Raw genomic sequence first — 15155 nt, 5'->3', positions numbered from 1 at the left:
GTTTACACAAAAAGAAATAAATGGTTTTATTTACAGAAGTAATCTTTATAAAATAAAAAAATTCCTTCCTAATTAAAAAAATCTATTTTATTATTATTATATATTATTCTTTGTCATACCTATATATGTATATTCCATCTACCATATATTATTCTTAAATAAATATGTTTTTATTTTAAAATGATTCACATTTGACCTTAAAAAAAGTCTATTTTCCACAGTCAAATAATAATACTCATTTAATAAACATAAAATGTTTTCAAAACCAAATAAATATTGAAGTAAAAATAATTAATTTCAATATAATATATTCTTCTAATTGCAAAAAATTTTTTGTTAGTACAAGATCTTGAATGAGTTTATACTTTAGACTTTCCAGTTAATATCAAATAGACATGATGCTGCGGAACTTATTCTACACGTAATATTTTGTATCATCGATGTCAATTATATAATCTTATGCAACTATTTTTGGCAAGAAATTATGGATAACAATAACAAAGTATTTGTCACCGTGTAAGAACAATATTTGCATGAGTGCATTTCTTATATAGATCGATACAATCAAATATAGAGTTAATGTAATTAAGTCAAGAAACAAATGGTAATTTATTCATTTATTTCTTTACATTTTTGAGTCATTAATTCATTACATAATTTAGATATAACGTTCAGTGGTACGTAGCTCCGTTGCAAGAACAAAAGATGCTATTATTTCTCTTGCAAAGAGGTAACAAGGCATTTACTTTGAATCTTGATGGATTAATGACTGGATCGTTACAAAATGCTGCTACAGTAAGAAACTATGTACATTTCAAAATATGTGTTGCACGAGACATAATTTAAAAGAGAATAGAAAAATCAATTCTCATTACAGTTGATGAGTACCGCAATATCGTGTTTCATTCTTCTTCATTCTACGCAAAATTAACACAAAACTGATCAATAAAGCGTATAGTAAAATAATGATAAAAAAGAAACTAATTAATTGCAAATTATATGCCATAATCTGTACAAACGATGAGGTGATTGATAATTTCTATGTATTGTAAGGACTAACTCTTAATTATATAGGAAAATACAAAAGGCAATACTTACAAAGCAGTAAATATATTGCACAATATAAGTTAAAAATTATTTCATATTTGTTATTAATGTATATCGTTAATCTTTGATATTTCAAGCTGAACAATTGGTAATTCTCTGAAGAGGCAAACGTAACTTAAGACAGCACGCACTAGAATGAGGAACGTTAAAACATGTTACATTGGAAGGGATAGAAATACACATGCGCAGTTTACTGCCGCACAAGTCCCTCCACAAAGTTCTTTTTTCTGGAAAATGAACATCTGTTACATTATACTTTAGTTGAATTAATCGATCGAACCCCTCACATGCCTTTTTTCAAATAAAGGTGTAAATTACCAAGTGTTCCAATCTCACGGTGGTACTGCCGTCGTTCATACCGCCTTACATTTAAATTAAATTAGACAATTTGTATAAAAACTTAAATAAAAAAAAAAACTAAGAAGCTATAGAATTAATCGACAAACAAAAAGAAGAGAATACTTGAACGGATCATTTCTTTATCAAATGTATACCAATGCTCATAAGGAAATGATCTGTGTCGACTCTTTGCATGTTGGTCTAAATCGTTTTTTATTACTCACAATTGGTTTATGGCCTTATCAACAATCTAAACTCGTACGACTTCAAGTAATTTTATGTATTGGTATTTTGACAAGTTTTGTTTTAGTTCAGGTACGTTAATATTTTTAATTATATTACAGCAAAATAAATGAAATATTAAATTTTAATTTGTAGCGACTTGAATATCGCAATTAGATATGTCAAAAACTATAATAAACCTATAATATGTTGTTGCTATCTTTCTATTTACATCAATTTATTTTACGATTAAAATCATCATATATTGTGGAATAAAAAATATAAAATGGTTTAAAATTCTTAATTATGTAAAATTTAATTTTTCTCTATCTTTTTATATTAAATTATTACTTTTCATATTACAAATTAAAACGGAAAAAAGAAATCAAATAATAGACAGTAGAATCTTAGTGTTTAATAATATTTCTTATGTTACTTTATGTACATTGTCTAGTTCTTCAAACTGTGTGCTGTTGCTTTTGGTCTTGAAATACAAGTCTTAAATTTAATCGAAATAAATTCATAATAAATTAATTTAATTTTTATCAAATATAACGGCAAAATATGTGCTACAAATCGGTACAGAGAACACAGATATTTAACTAGAACTCTACAAGAAATTCCTATTTTCAGTACATTCGAGCAGTGACGCTTGAACTCAATAAGATCACAGTGTGCATTCACTTCTGCCCAGTGAAGAACGCTATTATAATGATATTCATACTGATATTCATGCTATTCATACTGATTCAATTTTAGAGCTACATTTCAAGATTGACAGTAACAGCGCGTAATTTGAAGAATTAAAAATTATAAAATCACATAAAAAATTTTAATTACATTAAAAAGCAGTCGATTATAATCTCCGAATGAATAATTTTCACGGTATGTATGAAAGAAATAATAATTTCAATACAATTTGTTTTAGAAAATTCTTTTTTGCAGCTTACAGTATTTGTTACTTTAAAATGTACTCCGGATTTGCTTATCAACGTTCTCTCTTCTGCATTATTTTATATAATATTTGCAATCAAATACATTTCGTTTAGCATTAATAATGATATTGTAAGTGAAACAATAATTATACAGATTGAGAAAAAAATATCGGACTGGTAAAATGTTTCGAAAATGAGACATGAAAATCATATACAATTTTTGTTATATAATATGATATTTTATATTATATAATATTCCTCTAATTATTTTACATATTAAAATTAAAAATATTATGGTAGATATTAAAATATTAAGACATAGTTATTGAATAACTAATAGTTTATTGATATTTTATATCGATGTACTAATAGTAAAATTAATTTTTCTAAATTAATCTTTCAAGATTATAAAGTCATCGCTATTTTTTTAAATAAAGTTACATGATTTTTTTTAATATCATCCCTCTAATTATTTAACATATAAAAATATTAAAATAGAGTTATCAAAAAATTAATAGTTTTTATAATTATAAGATATTTTATACTTAATTCTAGCATATTTCAACGTAAAGTATTATATACTTTACTTTGGAATTTTTTTATATGTAGAATTATTAGAGGGATGATATTAAAAAAAAATCGTGTAACTTTATTTTAAAAAATAGCGATGACCTTATAATCTTCAGAAATTAATTTAAAAAATTAATTTTGTTATTGTTTGTTCTGATTTCAGTTTGTCCCAACATTTGTATAAAATACTTTTTCTCAAATGTTTTGTTTTTAAGATATTTTACCTGTCTGACACTCTTTACGCACCCTGCATATTGCATTACACATAAAAATAATTATTATCAAAATATAAATTATGATACACAACGATGCAAACATAATCTTTTCCAATTTTAACTAAAAGCCAAACAACAGAATTGTGTTGAAAGGTAAAATATTTGTTGGAACAACTGCAGCATATCTGTAACGAGTTAACTGATGACAATGAAATCAATATCATAAAAAAGTACAGGAGCTATGCGAAACGTTATACACTCCTGTTATTACGTAAGACAATTGCTTTTGTTGCAAGCAATATATACTTAAAAAAACCAATTAACGAGATTTGTAATAAACATACTCGTTGAGCATAATAATTTTAAACATTCTTCTCTTTTTTTTCTCTCTCAGTGCTTATATACATATCATGTATATTCGTTTTAACTGCATACTCATTATTTCCACACATTTTGAATATTCTATTCTTAACAAATGCATCCGGACATTATTCATTGCCGTTTATGACTGAATATTTCATCGATCAAGAAAAACATTTTTATTTAATATTGTGCCATGCAAACGCGGCCACTGGTATAGGAACTACCGTAATATTAGGAACAGGAACAATGTTCATATTTTATCAACAACATGCGTGTGGAATGTTTCAAATCGCCAGGTACGAGAATAAACATAAAAACAGATGTACAAAATTTGGAAAATCGGACAACCAAAGAGAATTATATAATCCTGGCAAAAAATCATTTACAGTTATCGTATTAAACAAGCAATAACGTTCGATACTTTACGAAAGAACAGCTTGGAAAAAGAAAATTTGATTTACAAAGGATTAATTTGTGCAGTAGATATGCATCGCAAAGCTATGAAGTTAGTATTTATTATAGTAATTATAATAATCAATAAAAAGTGTAGAATACGCGTACAATAATATCTCTTTTCTCTTTTAAAGCTTCTCTGATTTGATAATATCCAGATTTAAAGTAATGTTCTCTCTTTTGATAATAGCTGGTGTGATTAGCATGACTCTTAATATGTTTCGGGTAAATATTGCCTTTCTTTTATCATTTATTTATAATTAACATTGTAACAAACAATAATATTTATTGGTAACTCTAATTGCTCTAACAAATCATTGATAATTTCAATTAAAGCAATTTCATTGCTTTATTTGACATTACTAAGATCTTAAATGTGCTTTTATTTTAGATTTTTCAGATGGTATCATTTGGATATAATGGAGATATTACGCAGCTTTTAACTCCCATACTATACGCAATGATTTTATTGGTGTACATAATGACGGCCAACTATTTTGCACAGGAAATTATAGATCATAATAATAATTTATTTGTCACCGTGTAAGATACATAATTGAATAATAAAATCATATTTGTCCCACAGCGTATTATTAACAATAACAAAAACTGTCATTTACAATAATCAAGAAGCAAATATGCATGTGTTAAAAATTAGTCTAAATTTTTTCATATTCTTTTAATTAATAATTTATTTTGACACAGGTATAAGGTTCAGTGGTACATAGCTCCGTTACATATACAGAAGTTGATACTATTTTTATTACAAAGAGGTACCAAGGCATTCAATATGAATATTGCTGGATTGTTTGTGGGATCATTACAAGGCGCAGCTACGGTAAAAATATATTAGCTTAATGTATATATTATATGTAATATGTGTTTTAACGACAAAAATAAAAAAAAACCATCTTATTGCAGTTAATCAGTACCATACTGTCATATTTCACTGTTCTTCATTCTGTACATTGACATACAATGAATTAATTACAAATACTATAAAATAACATTAATAAAATTTATTATAAACAAATAACGTTGGGTATTATATCAAAAAAAAGACAAACTAAGATACATTAAGATTGATTATAAGGAAAAATATGAAGCTACAAAAATACGAAAACATAAAAAAAATTGTGTCTAGAACATTAAAAAATGTATTTAATAATTATAAAAAAACTATAGTAAATTACTGTTATAACCTTTCATACGTAAAACTGATTATTTATCCCTTTTTTAAAAGATTAAACTTCTGAGTTCACTATAAGACGAATGCGACACGATAAAGAGCGCTACTGAAAATACGCCTGCGCGTATTTTTCTTTTTGATCAATAAATACATTTACATTTTTCTTTCCTAAGAAATAATTGTTCAATTATCTTATATCGCTCGATCGAACTAATTCACAGATAAAATACACAAGTAAAATGCAAGTGTTTTCATCTCACAATATTTTGTGACATTTTACATTGAATTAAGCAATTTACATTAAAATTTAAACTGTACAAATAAAGGAGTGAAATACAGAACTAACCGGTCGAAAGAAGAAAATAAACACTAGTCTCTTTGCTGTTACACGCATGTGCATGTTCGTAGAGAAATGATCTGCTCTTTACATATTGGCCTCAATCGCTTTTTGTTACTCACAGTTGGTCTATGGCCTTATCAACAATCTAAACTCGTTCAATTCCAATTAATTCTGTTTTTTAGTATTTTAACGACGTTTATCTCATTTCAGGTATATGAATAGTTTTAATTCTGTGATACAGGTATTTAATTACAAAACAAAAAAATTATATCGTTTTATAACATATTTTTAGCTATCATTATTATTGTAATTTAATAAGCAGTCGATAATCTTTGACTAAATAATTTTTGTATGAAAAAAAATAATTCCATTAAAATTCATTGTATAAAATTATTTTTTGCAGTTTACAACATTTATGACTTCACAGTGTACTCCGGATCTTGTTATTAATGTTCTCTCTTCTATATTATTTTTCTTTACTTTTATGATTAAATATAGCTGTTTCAGTATTAACACTGAAGTCGTAAGTAAAACATATAGGATGACGATCAGAAGTTGCTAAAACTAAATAAATATTATTTGCAATAGACAAGATAAAATAAATTAAATTATAAAGAAATTAATTTTTCTTAGCGCATAATATAAAAAATATAATAAAATATCGTTTCTCAACAATAATTATGACTGTCCTTATATCAATTTTATTTTATGATACGTAAAAGAATAATAACAAGAAATCCAAAAATCTTCTGTGAGTGTAATAATGAGGAGCTTTTCCTACAGAATTCTGTTCAATTTATTCTATACTGTATAATCATTAGGCAAATAACAAGTATTTAGTTTCAGCAATTTCTCAACTGTACATTACACATTATATTCACGTATATATGTATAAATATTTTTGAGAAAATTTTTAATGTAATGTAAATACAATAATATTTATAAATAAACAAAGAAAGAGCATGCAATATTATTAAAACAACAGATAAAGTATTTGTTGGAGCAACTGCAGCACATCTGTAACGAACTAACTGACGAGAACGAAATTAATATCATAAAACAATATGCTAGTAATGCAAAACGTTATACGGCTACATTTATGTGTAAGATAACTGCTTTCCAAATATGTACATATAACATACGATTTGCATTTCTGTTAAAATGCGAATCGTATGTTATATGTACATATTTGGAAAGCTAACAAGTGATTTTATAATAAACTTTTTTAGGACTAAACTTTTGAAAGAATTCATGCGCTTTTCACATTTTTCAGTGTTAGCTATAGTGATCGCATCTTTATTATTATTATATCCAATTTGGCCATGCATTTTCGACATCTTACTGCCTATAAATGAAACTCGACCACGTCCTTCGCCGCTATTTGCGACAGAGTACTTTGTCGACCAAGAAAGGTATTTCTATTTGATTATATTGCACGCAAACGCGGCCTTTGTTATCGGAGGTGTCGCAATGTTAGCGACAGCAACAATTATCATATTTTACCTACAGCATGCGTGTGGAATGTTTCGAATTGCCAGGTAAGAGCATAAATATTAAAATAGATATTAAAAAAACTTTCGTAAATTCAGAGAAATTGTATAATTATGGCAGAAGAATCACTTGCAGTTATCGTTTTAAAAGAGCAATAACAACTGAAACTCTGCAAAAAAACAGTTTAAAACACAAAAATTTGATTTATAAGGAATTAATTTATGCCGTGGATATGCATCGCAAAGCTATGAAGTTGGTATTCATTAACAGTAATTATATTCTAGGCGTCAAAAATGTCTTTTTATTTAAAATTAGCCTACCTTCTATGGGACACGTTACGTGCATAACAGAAAAACCGATAAACAGTAACTTAAAGCGAAAAAGCAATTTTTTGACGTCTCATGTATAATATTTTTAATAATCGGCAATGCGTGTAAAATGTGAGTAATAGTCTCTTTTTTTTTTGAAGATTCTCCGACTCTACAATATCTAAATTTAAAGTAATGTTCTTCCTTTTGATAGTAGCCGGCGTGATCTGCGCAAGTATGAATTTTTTTCGGGTATATATCGCCTTCCTTTTATAACATTTTTGTGAATAATAGTAGAGATCAATTATTATATTATCAAATTTTTATCAATAATTCTAATCGTTATTTTATTTAACATAATTAATTTTGTTTCACGAAGATCACTAATTGTAAGATGCACTTGCATTTTAGATGTTTCATGTGATGTACTTTGAATATAATACTTCGGAATTTTTCCTACGTCTAATATACATCGTCGTCCACATGTCTTATTTGTTCGCAGGCAACTACCTTGCGCAAGAAGTCATAGATCACAATAACGATATATTTGTCACTGTGTAAAAATAATATTTATATAATATAGAATTTTATATGCACGCACATTTGCCGTATAAATCGATGTAAAAATATATTTAAAGTAATTTAAAATATGTATGGTACACTTGTTTACAGATATTTTTTTTATTTTTCATTTATCAATTCGTGATGTAGGTACAACGTTCAATGGTACGTAGCTCCATTACAAGTGCAGAAAATGATACTGTTTCTCTTGCAAAGGGGTACCAAGGTATTCAATTTGAATATTGCTGGATTGTTTGTGGGATCGTTAGAAGGTGCTGCTACGGTAAGAAAAATGTCATTCAAAATATGCGTTGAATATGAAATATTTTTTAAACGGAGAAAAATAGAAAATTCATGTTTTATTATAGTTATTCAGTTCCATAATATCGTATTTCACTATTCTTTATTCCACACGGAATTGACGTAAACAAATCGGCTTATAAATGTAGCGAAATACTGATAGTAAAGAAATAAGATACCGTAATCTAAAAACAAACTAAAACTTCTAAATCTGTAAGAAAATACAAAAATGTTTAAAACAATATTTATAGTAAGTTATCGATAATAAATTAATAACTGATTAAATACATAAGGTAAAACAATTAAAAGTTTCTTTATAGTCTAAATGATCAAATGTAACTTACGAGTGTATCACGTAATAAATAAGATGTGTTATTGTGTTAATGAAAACTGTTTAATTTTTGCGCGATTCTTCGTTATTAATCGAATTACATGCATAAGTACATTTCAATTAAAAATTAATATTTGTTCAATTTTTCATATTACATATTGATCGTTTATAATCGTATTGACCTTTTCTCAAATAAAATCGTTGAATTGTTAATTATTCAATCTCCAAATGGCACCTTTTTATTTTGTGTTGTTATTCAAACGGGAAAGGGAGATGCACAAGCCATTGCTGCCTTTTTATAGTCAAACGCATTTCCATGTCCACAAAGTAAAAATCTGCATCGATACTTAATACATTATTCTTAATCGCATTCTCTTATTCGTCCATGGTCTTAATCAGTCGAATTTCATTCGACTTCAGATTATCATATGGTTTTATATTTCAAGTATGTATAATCCATATTTTACATTCCGATTTTTAATTGTACTATTTTAATGTTGAAACATAATGGAGAGACTCTGTCCGCGTGTGTTGTAAGTAAGTTTCCTAAAACGAGATCGCTCCTCTATTTATTCCCATACAGCACAAAACTTGCAAAAATATTGTTGCAACGTTGGAGCAATGTTACAACGTTGCAGCAATGTTGCCACAATATTTCTGCAGCCTTCTGTGCTGTATGGGTTATTATATTTTATGATGTACCACATTTTTAATTGCATTATTATAAGTATCACTGTGCCATTGTATAAATGCATTTCACATAATTATTATTATACATTATTATACATATTTTATATAAAGAGAAATAAAAAATCATGTTTCATTATCAGGTGATAAGTACCGCAGTACCATATGTTTCATCGTTCTTCACTCTATTCGGAATTAATGCAAAGCAAGCTAATTAATAATGTAGTAAAATTTAGTGAAAAAATTAATTAGACATAAATTACATGCTATAATTTAAAACATTTTTAATTGATAATCTTTAAGTGTAAAGATTTGTAAAAATTCTCTTATTTCTAAAAAAAAAAACACACATAAATGTTTAAAGTACTATTTATAATAAAGTATTAATAATAAAGCAATAACTAATGTATCGATATATGTCAGATTGTGAGTTTACTATTTCTCTAAAATGATGTAACACACGAGAGCACACGCGCCACGAAAAGAATAAGATACGTTATTGCGATATTAAAATGCGCTTGCGCGACTGTCAGACAATATGTGCAAATATAGTCCCATGAGAAACAAACATTCGTTCAATTTACTCTATTACATCGATCGCTTAATCGCCGACCCCTTCTCAGGAAAAATTGAATTGTTAATGTTTCCATTTCATTTTTCGCCACTTTACGTTAAATTAGATAATTTATGATGCAATTTACAAGAAAAAGGTAAGTTATAAAGTATTCCATCAAAAGTGGGAGATGCGCAAATCGTCGTTGACTTTTTCACGGTCAAATATATTTCCATGCTCGTAGAGTAATGATCTGTATCAAGAGTAGATACTTTCACCTCAATCGAATTTTTTTACTTGCTCTTGGTTTATGGCCTTATAGTCATCAATCGAATTTCGTACGATTTCAAATAATCTTATGTTTTAGCTTTTTGGCAAGTTCTATTATTGTTCAAGTACGTATAGTCCACATTTTTAATTGTATCATTGTATCATTGTCATAAGATACTTGTTATAATAACCACTTATCTTCTTACGCTTTCCATCCTAAATATTAAACAATATCGTAATATGCACATGTCTTATAATTAATTACAATTATAAAAGTTACATTACGTTTTTTCACTAAGAAACAGTTGATTATTTTAAATTTGCAACTTGCTAATCGAATAAGAAAAGTAAGCATTGTAATATCTTCAATAAATGTGCTGATTGCAGCTTACAGTATTTTTTACTACAGAATGCACTCTTTATCTTATAATAAAAGTTTCCTCTACCGCAATGTATTGTAGTACATTCGTCATAAATTATAACTCGTTTTGGATAAATGCACACAATGTAAGTTGAACCTATGTGTGTTGAGTATTAAAAAAAAATAAATAAATCTCATAAAAATAAGTTCCTATATATATAATAATCTTTTTCAAGTTTTTCGATAAAAAACGCGTTAAACATTATAATAGGTAAAGACTTTAATGGAGCGACTACAAGAAATTTGTAATGAGTTAAAAGATGAGAACGAGATCAACATCATGAAAGATTATGGAAACAGCGTGAAATTCTACACATTTGTACTTACAAGTATGATAATACATGTTAATATATGTATATTACAAAATTGAGTAAATTAATTGTAATAAATATTAAACCTGACTATTTAAACATTAATTTTTTTATTACTTAAATAAAATATATAATTATCATTATAGAATATAAAGATATGCTAAGAATGTTAAAGAAAGCAGATTTTTACAATACGGAATATATGTATACATATACGTTTGATTTTAATTATTATTATGATGCATAAATAAATAATTCAAATTTTTAAACAGCTAAAAAATTAATTTATTATATAATTAATCCATTCTTTTAATATTATATAGTTTTGACACACACATATGGTTACTAAAAATGGTACTTAATTTGACGGAAAGCTCAACATAATCTTAAGGAAATGCTAAAATAACGAGAATCATGACATTTACAGCAATTGAAAATCTTCGAATTGGCTTTAATTAGCAGAATCATAGAAACTTTTTTCAAAATTGAAATATGCGTACAAAAAACATTAACAATAATATATTTTACAAAAAATCAAACAAAATGACTTGATAACTTTATCACGTTCAAAGACATAGACAATTTTTCCGGAATAAAATTCATAAGCTGCTCTAAAGATGGCTTAAAATTATAGAAAGGATGGCAAATACTTTAATTAAAAATGTATTTATATTACTTTTTTTTTTAAATAAACTTTGAATTTAACTAAAAAAATTTGAATTATTTATTTGTATAGAGGAGAAGGTGATATTTAGGCCGTATAGGTGTTATGATTACTTGTATTATCTTCATTATTAGATGATGGATTTTAGTAATTATATGTGGAATCATTTATTTAGTAGTTTGCTAATTAACGTTAAAATACAAATATATAATAGCCGACATTTATTATAAATTATTTTTATTTTCAAATATTTCAAAACTTTTTCAAAAGATATTTTAAAATTTAATTATATATACTTCCTCATTTTTTTTAATTATAAATTAAATCACATATCATCACACAAACGTATGATCACAATTAAGTGCTGTTTTTTATTACCTAACATTTTATTTGGCTATATGCATTTCAAATTATGCAGTTAAATAATAACATTTTATTAATACAGTCATCTAAGAATACTGATAATACGACTATCATAGAGATTTTTATATTAAAATAATTCTTCAATAAATCGATGTTACTCTGCAGGCTACGTTCAGAAATATTAAAAAGCTTTTAATCTTGTTGTTTAATGTTACAAGAATGAAAGATGACATTTCTAATTTTTCAGAACGCAGAAATATTCTAAACGACGGAAAATTTAAAATATATAACAAAATACTGTATCATTTCTAAACAAAACCAATTTTTAAATTTATTATTGTGGTGGCACATATTATCACTTCTGTTCCTCTTTGACCCATTATGCTATGTCGTTATGTTTTTATAAATAATATTCGATGTTATAAACATTTCATGGAGTTGAGAATCTATTAAGTTAGATCATTTATTTAAAATCTAAACTTTAAGTTTAGAATCTATTAAACAACACTTTGATAAATATAATTGTTAAGATTCAATATAAAATAATAATTATTAACAAGATTATTGTATAAAATGTAAATGGGTGGCCGTAACACTATCTTCTCTTCTGCCTAACATGTAATTTTAATATCGTTGAATATTATTCTAATAAAATAATTATAAAGTACAGAAATTTGAAACAAATCATAATATTGCAAAATATTTAACAAATTGATATAATTACTTTTTTAAAATGTTTGCAGTGCTCACAGCGATCTCCACGTGTACCATCGTTTCAGTATCATTGTTCATGCCAATTGTTTTGCATATGAACGAATCACAAACACGTCAATTGATATATTTCACGTCTGAGTACTTTATTGACCAAGAAAAATATGCTTACCTAATTTTAATACATTCAAATATAGTTTTGTGTATAGGAATAACTACAGTATCAACGATAGGGACAATGCTCAGAGGATGCTGCATACACGCTTGTGGATTATTTAAAGTTGCCAGGTGAAAACATAAATCTATATGTAAATAAATTCGAAAATTACGAATATATTGTAGTAAATAAGATCATGATTTTGTATCAATGTCATAAACGAATTAAAGAGAACTGTGTATTATATATTAAAATTAATTTATAGTTATCGTATCGAACATGCGTTGGCCATGAAAATGTTCAAAAATATCAATATAGAGAATGAGATTATTTACAAGGAAATAATTTGCGCCGTCGACATCCATCGCAAAGCTATAAAGTTGGTATCCATATGTGACAGCATTTATATACATATAGTATTTATAATATTTTACTTTTTAAGGTATTCCGAATTTTTATTATCCAGTTTTAAAGGAACCTTGTTCTCAGTAATGGTAATTCATGTAATTTGTTTAAGCCTCAATCTTTTTGCAGTGAGTTTTCACGTTTTTAAAGATTGTTATTTTCTCTCAACGAACTGTATAAATCACCTCATAATATTCGAATTAAAAAAATTTTGAATAAAAGAAATAAGAAATAACGAAAGTAATGTTGATGATAAATGTTGTTTTTAATTAATTAAACTTTTTCAGAAAAAAAAGTTGTGTAAATTAATTTCAGTATAATTTACTCTAATTTTATAGAAACAATTTTTGTATATAAAATGAATAATAATAATTATTAAAAATATTTAGAACTTTGACTATAACCATGATATTTTAGGTTTTTCAGACTGCGGCCCTTGGAAAAAAAGAGGAATTTTCATATCACTGTTTAATTGTAATAGTCATTCTTTTATACATGTTCTTAGCTAATTATACTGGGCAAGAAATTATAGATCACAACAACGACATATATATTGCAGCGTAAGAAATTGTTTCATATTATGTCCATATAATTATCACTAATATTTATATCATCCCATTATTTCAATGGAAAAAAAAGAAATCTTTATTTATACCGGATTTTCAGTGACTAAATTCATTGCTAAAAAAGTTATATTTACGTACCGATATCTCAATCCTAATTTCACGTGTGCTTATATATTTGCAATAATAAGAGTGATAGCTTTAAAAAATATAAATATACACATTTAAGGTACTACTTTGTTCGGGGTACAATCTCCGTGCAATTAGGATTATGATAATTGAAACGTTAGACAATATGTAAAGTACTGTACAGTTGGCATTTTTTGTAGTAAATGGAATTTTCTTCATTCATTGTCATAATTTAATAGATACAATGCTCGATGGTACGTAGCTCCTGTGCACATACAGAAACTGATACTTTTTCTATTACAAAGAGGTGGCAAACCTTTTAATTTATCTGTCGCCAGTATATTTGTGGCATCCTTAGAGTGTTTTGCCACGGTAATAATCATACACTATCTTAAACTCACTCTTCTATTGATAATACAAGAGAAGATATATTTATTGCAGTTATTGAAGGCGTCGATGTCTTATTTCACCTTCATATGTTCTGCACAGCAATGACACCAAGGTATATTATTCACAAAAAAAAAGAACAAAAGACCATGAGGTAATTTTCATATTTAAACAAATAAAATGTGATTTAAGCTTGCATAAATTAAATATGTTAAGATAACGGAAATTTTTATGTTTTGACAAAAACAATATTTTTGTGGGATGTTAAATTAAATGAATATTAAAGCATTCAAAATTGTAAAAGGCACATAACTGTAAAATGATAATGTACAATATATATTTACTATTAATCTAATCTAATTTAATTAATTTTACAAAAAAGATCTCTTTTTGTAAATGTAATAAAATTTTGCATAATTACACTATTAAATAACATGCAAAAAATTGTTCTTTATTTAGTTTTATTTAAATATCAAACGTTATACATTATGTAATGTGTCACATATTTTCGATTAACTTTATTTAATTTTTAAAGCTATTTAATATCAAGTCAATTAATAGAGTAATAAAATAATACACAAATTCGTTAAATTCGTTAAACACAATTTACCATTAAAAAAAAAAAAAAACACTAAAGTGATCATTTCGATGAAACTATAAAAAATGTCAATTTAAAAAAAATATTATTAAATAATTAATAAATTAATAGCTTAGGTTCGAAAAGATGTTCGAAAATTCTAATGATAATGCTTGTATACAGGTAAAGCAAATTATTAATAAATTTATTTAAATCGATTAAATTGAATTAGC

General features: G+C 26.2%; 3 protein-coding genes across 12 annotated transcripts; all 3 read left to right on the top strand.

Annotated features, from left to right (window-relative positions):
- Nucleotides 1-1593: 1593 nt before the first annotated feature.
- LOC105198337 lies at nt 1594-5412 on the top strand. Of its 2 annotated transcripts, XM_039455563.1 has the most exons (9): nt 1594-1761; nt 2614-2733; nt 3542-3659; nt 3783-4047; nt 4140-4256; nt 4339-4429; nt 4596-4747; nt 4910-5042; nt 5126-5412. In XM_039455563.1, the coding sequence occupies exons 1-9, from the start codon at nt 1594-1596 to the stop codon at nt 5174-5176; spliced, it is 1215 nt and encodes a 404-aa protein (XP_039311497.1). In that variant the 3' UTR covers nt 5177-5412. The 2 variants fall into 2 exon arrangements, with proteins under 2 accessions (XP_039311497.1, XP_039311498.1); XM_039455564.1 differs by lacking the exon at nt 1594-1761 and having other exon boundaries at nt 3517-3659.
- A 221-nt stretch (nt 5413-5633) lies between these two features.
- LOC105198336 lies at nt 5634-8783 on the top strand. 6 transcript variants are annotated; one of them, XM_026136050.2, is made up of 9 exons: nt 5634-5943; nt 6137-6256; nt 6719-6836; nt 7007-7271; nt 7360-7476; nt 7694-7784; nt 7944-8089; nt 8244-8376; nt 8462-8783. In XM_026136050.2, exons 1-9 carry the CDS (start codon nt 5806-5808, stop codon nt 8513-8515), a joined length of 1182 nt encoding a protein of 393 aa, XP_025991835.1. In that variant the 5' UTR covers nt 5634-5805; the 3' UTR covers nt 8516-8783. The 6 variants fall into 6 exon arrangements, 5 of the variants coding, with proteins under 5 accessions (XP_025991835.1, XP_039311489.1, XP_039311488.1 ...); XM_039455555.1 differs by having other exon boundaries at nt 7345-7476; XR_005575938.1 differs by lacking the exon at nt 8462-8783 and having other exon boundaries at nt 7345-7476; nt 7944-8169; nt 8244-8372.
- A 1329-nt stretch (nt 8784-10112) lies between these two features.
- LOC113004045 (odorant receptor 4) lies at nt 10113-15009 on the top strand. 4 transcript variants are annotated; one of them, XM_039455547.1, is made up of 9 exons: nt 10113-10359; nt 10622-10741; nt 10867-10984; nt 12737-12992; nt 13127-13240; nt 13304-13394; nt 13684-13826; nt 14198-14330; nt 14400-15009. In XM_039455547.1, the coding sequence occupies exons 1-9, from the start codon at nt 10213-10215 to the stop codon at nt 14451-14453; spliced, it is 1176 nt and encodes a 391-aa protein (XP_039311481.1). In that variant the 5' UTR covers nt 10113-10212; the 3' UTR covers nt 14454-15009. The 4 variants fall into 4 exon arrangements, with proteins under 4 accessions (XP_039311481.1, XP_039311479.1, XP_039311480.1 ...); XM_039455545.1 differs by having other exon boundaries at nt 14198-15009; XM_039455546.1 differs by having other exon boundaries at nt 13127-13394.
- The last annotated feature ends 146 nt before the right edge of the window (nt 15010-15155 follow it).

Source organism: Solenopsis invicta, chromosome 12, assembly GCF_016802725.1.
Source record: "Solenopsis invicta isolate M01_SB chromosome 12, UNIL_Sinv_3.0, whole genome shotgun sequence".
NCBI classification, from domain to species: Eukaryota; Metazoa; Arthropoda; class Insecta; order Hymenoptera; family Formicidae; genus Solenopsis; species Solenopsis invicta.
This window is presented reverse-complemented; position numbering and strand designations above follow the sequence as displayed.

Bases quoted from the DNA above. Each gene is read 5' to 3' on its own strand.
- LOC113004045 (XM_039455544.1), top strand. From the start codon at position 10,213: ATGATCTGTATCAAGAGTAGATACTTTCACCTCAATCGAATTTTTTTA. The intron at 10,742-10,866 runs GTAAGTTGAACC...ACATTATAATAG, and splicing joins TTTGGATAAATGCACACAAT to GTAAAGACTTTAATGGAGCG. The intron at 10,985-12,736 runs GTATGATAATAC...AAATGTTTGCAG, and splicing joins CTACACATTTGTACTTACAA to TGCTCACAGCGATCTCCACG.
- LOC105198337 (XM_039455563.1), top strand. From the start codon at position 1,594: ATGTATACCAATGCTCATAAGGAAATGATCTGTGTCGACTCTTTGCAT. The intron at 1,762-2,613 runs GTACGTTAATAT...TCTTTTTTGCAG, and splicing joins CAAGTTTTGTTTTAGTTCAG to CTTACAGTATTTGTTACTTT. The intron at 4,430-4,595 runs GTAAATATTGCC...CTTTTATTTTAG, and splicing joins TGACTCTTAATATGTTTCGG to ATTTTTCAGATGGTATCATT.
- LOC105198336 (XM_039455552.1), top strand. From the start codon at position 5,806: ATGATCTGCTCTTTACATATTGGCCTCAATCGCTTTTTGTTACTCACA. The intron at 7,477-7,693 runs GTTGGTATTCAT...TTTTTTTTGAAG, and splicing joins ATGCATCGCAAAGCTATGAA to ATTCTCCGACTCTACAATAT. The intron at 7,785-7,943 runs GTATATATCGCC...CTTGCATTTTAG, and splicing joins CAAGTATGAATTTTTTTCGG to ATGTTTCATGTGATGTACTT.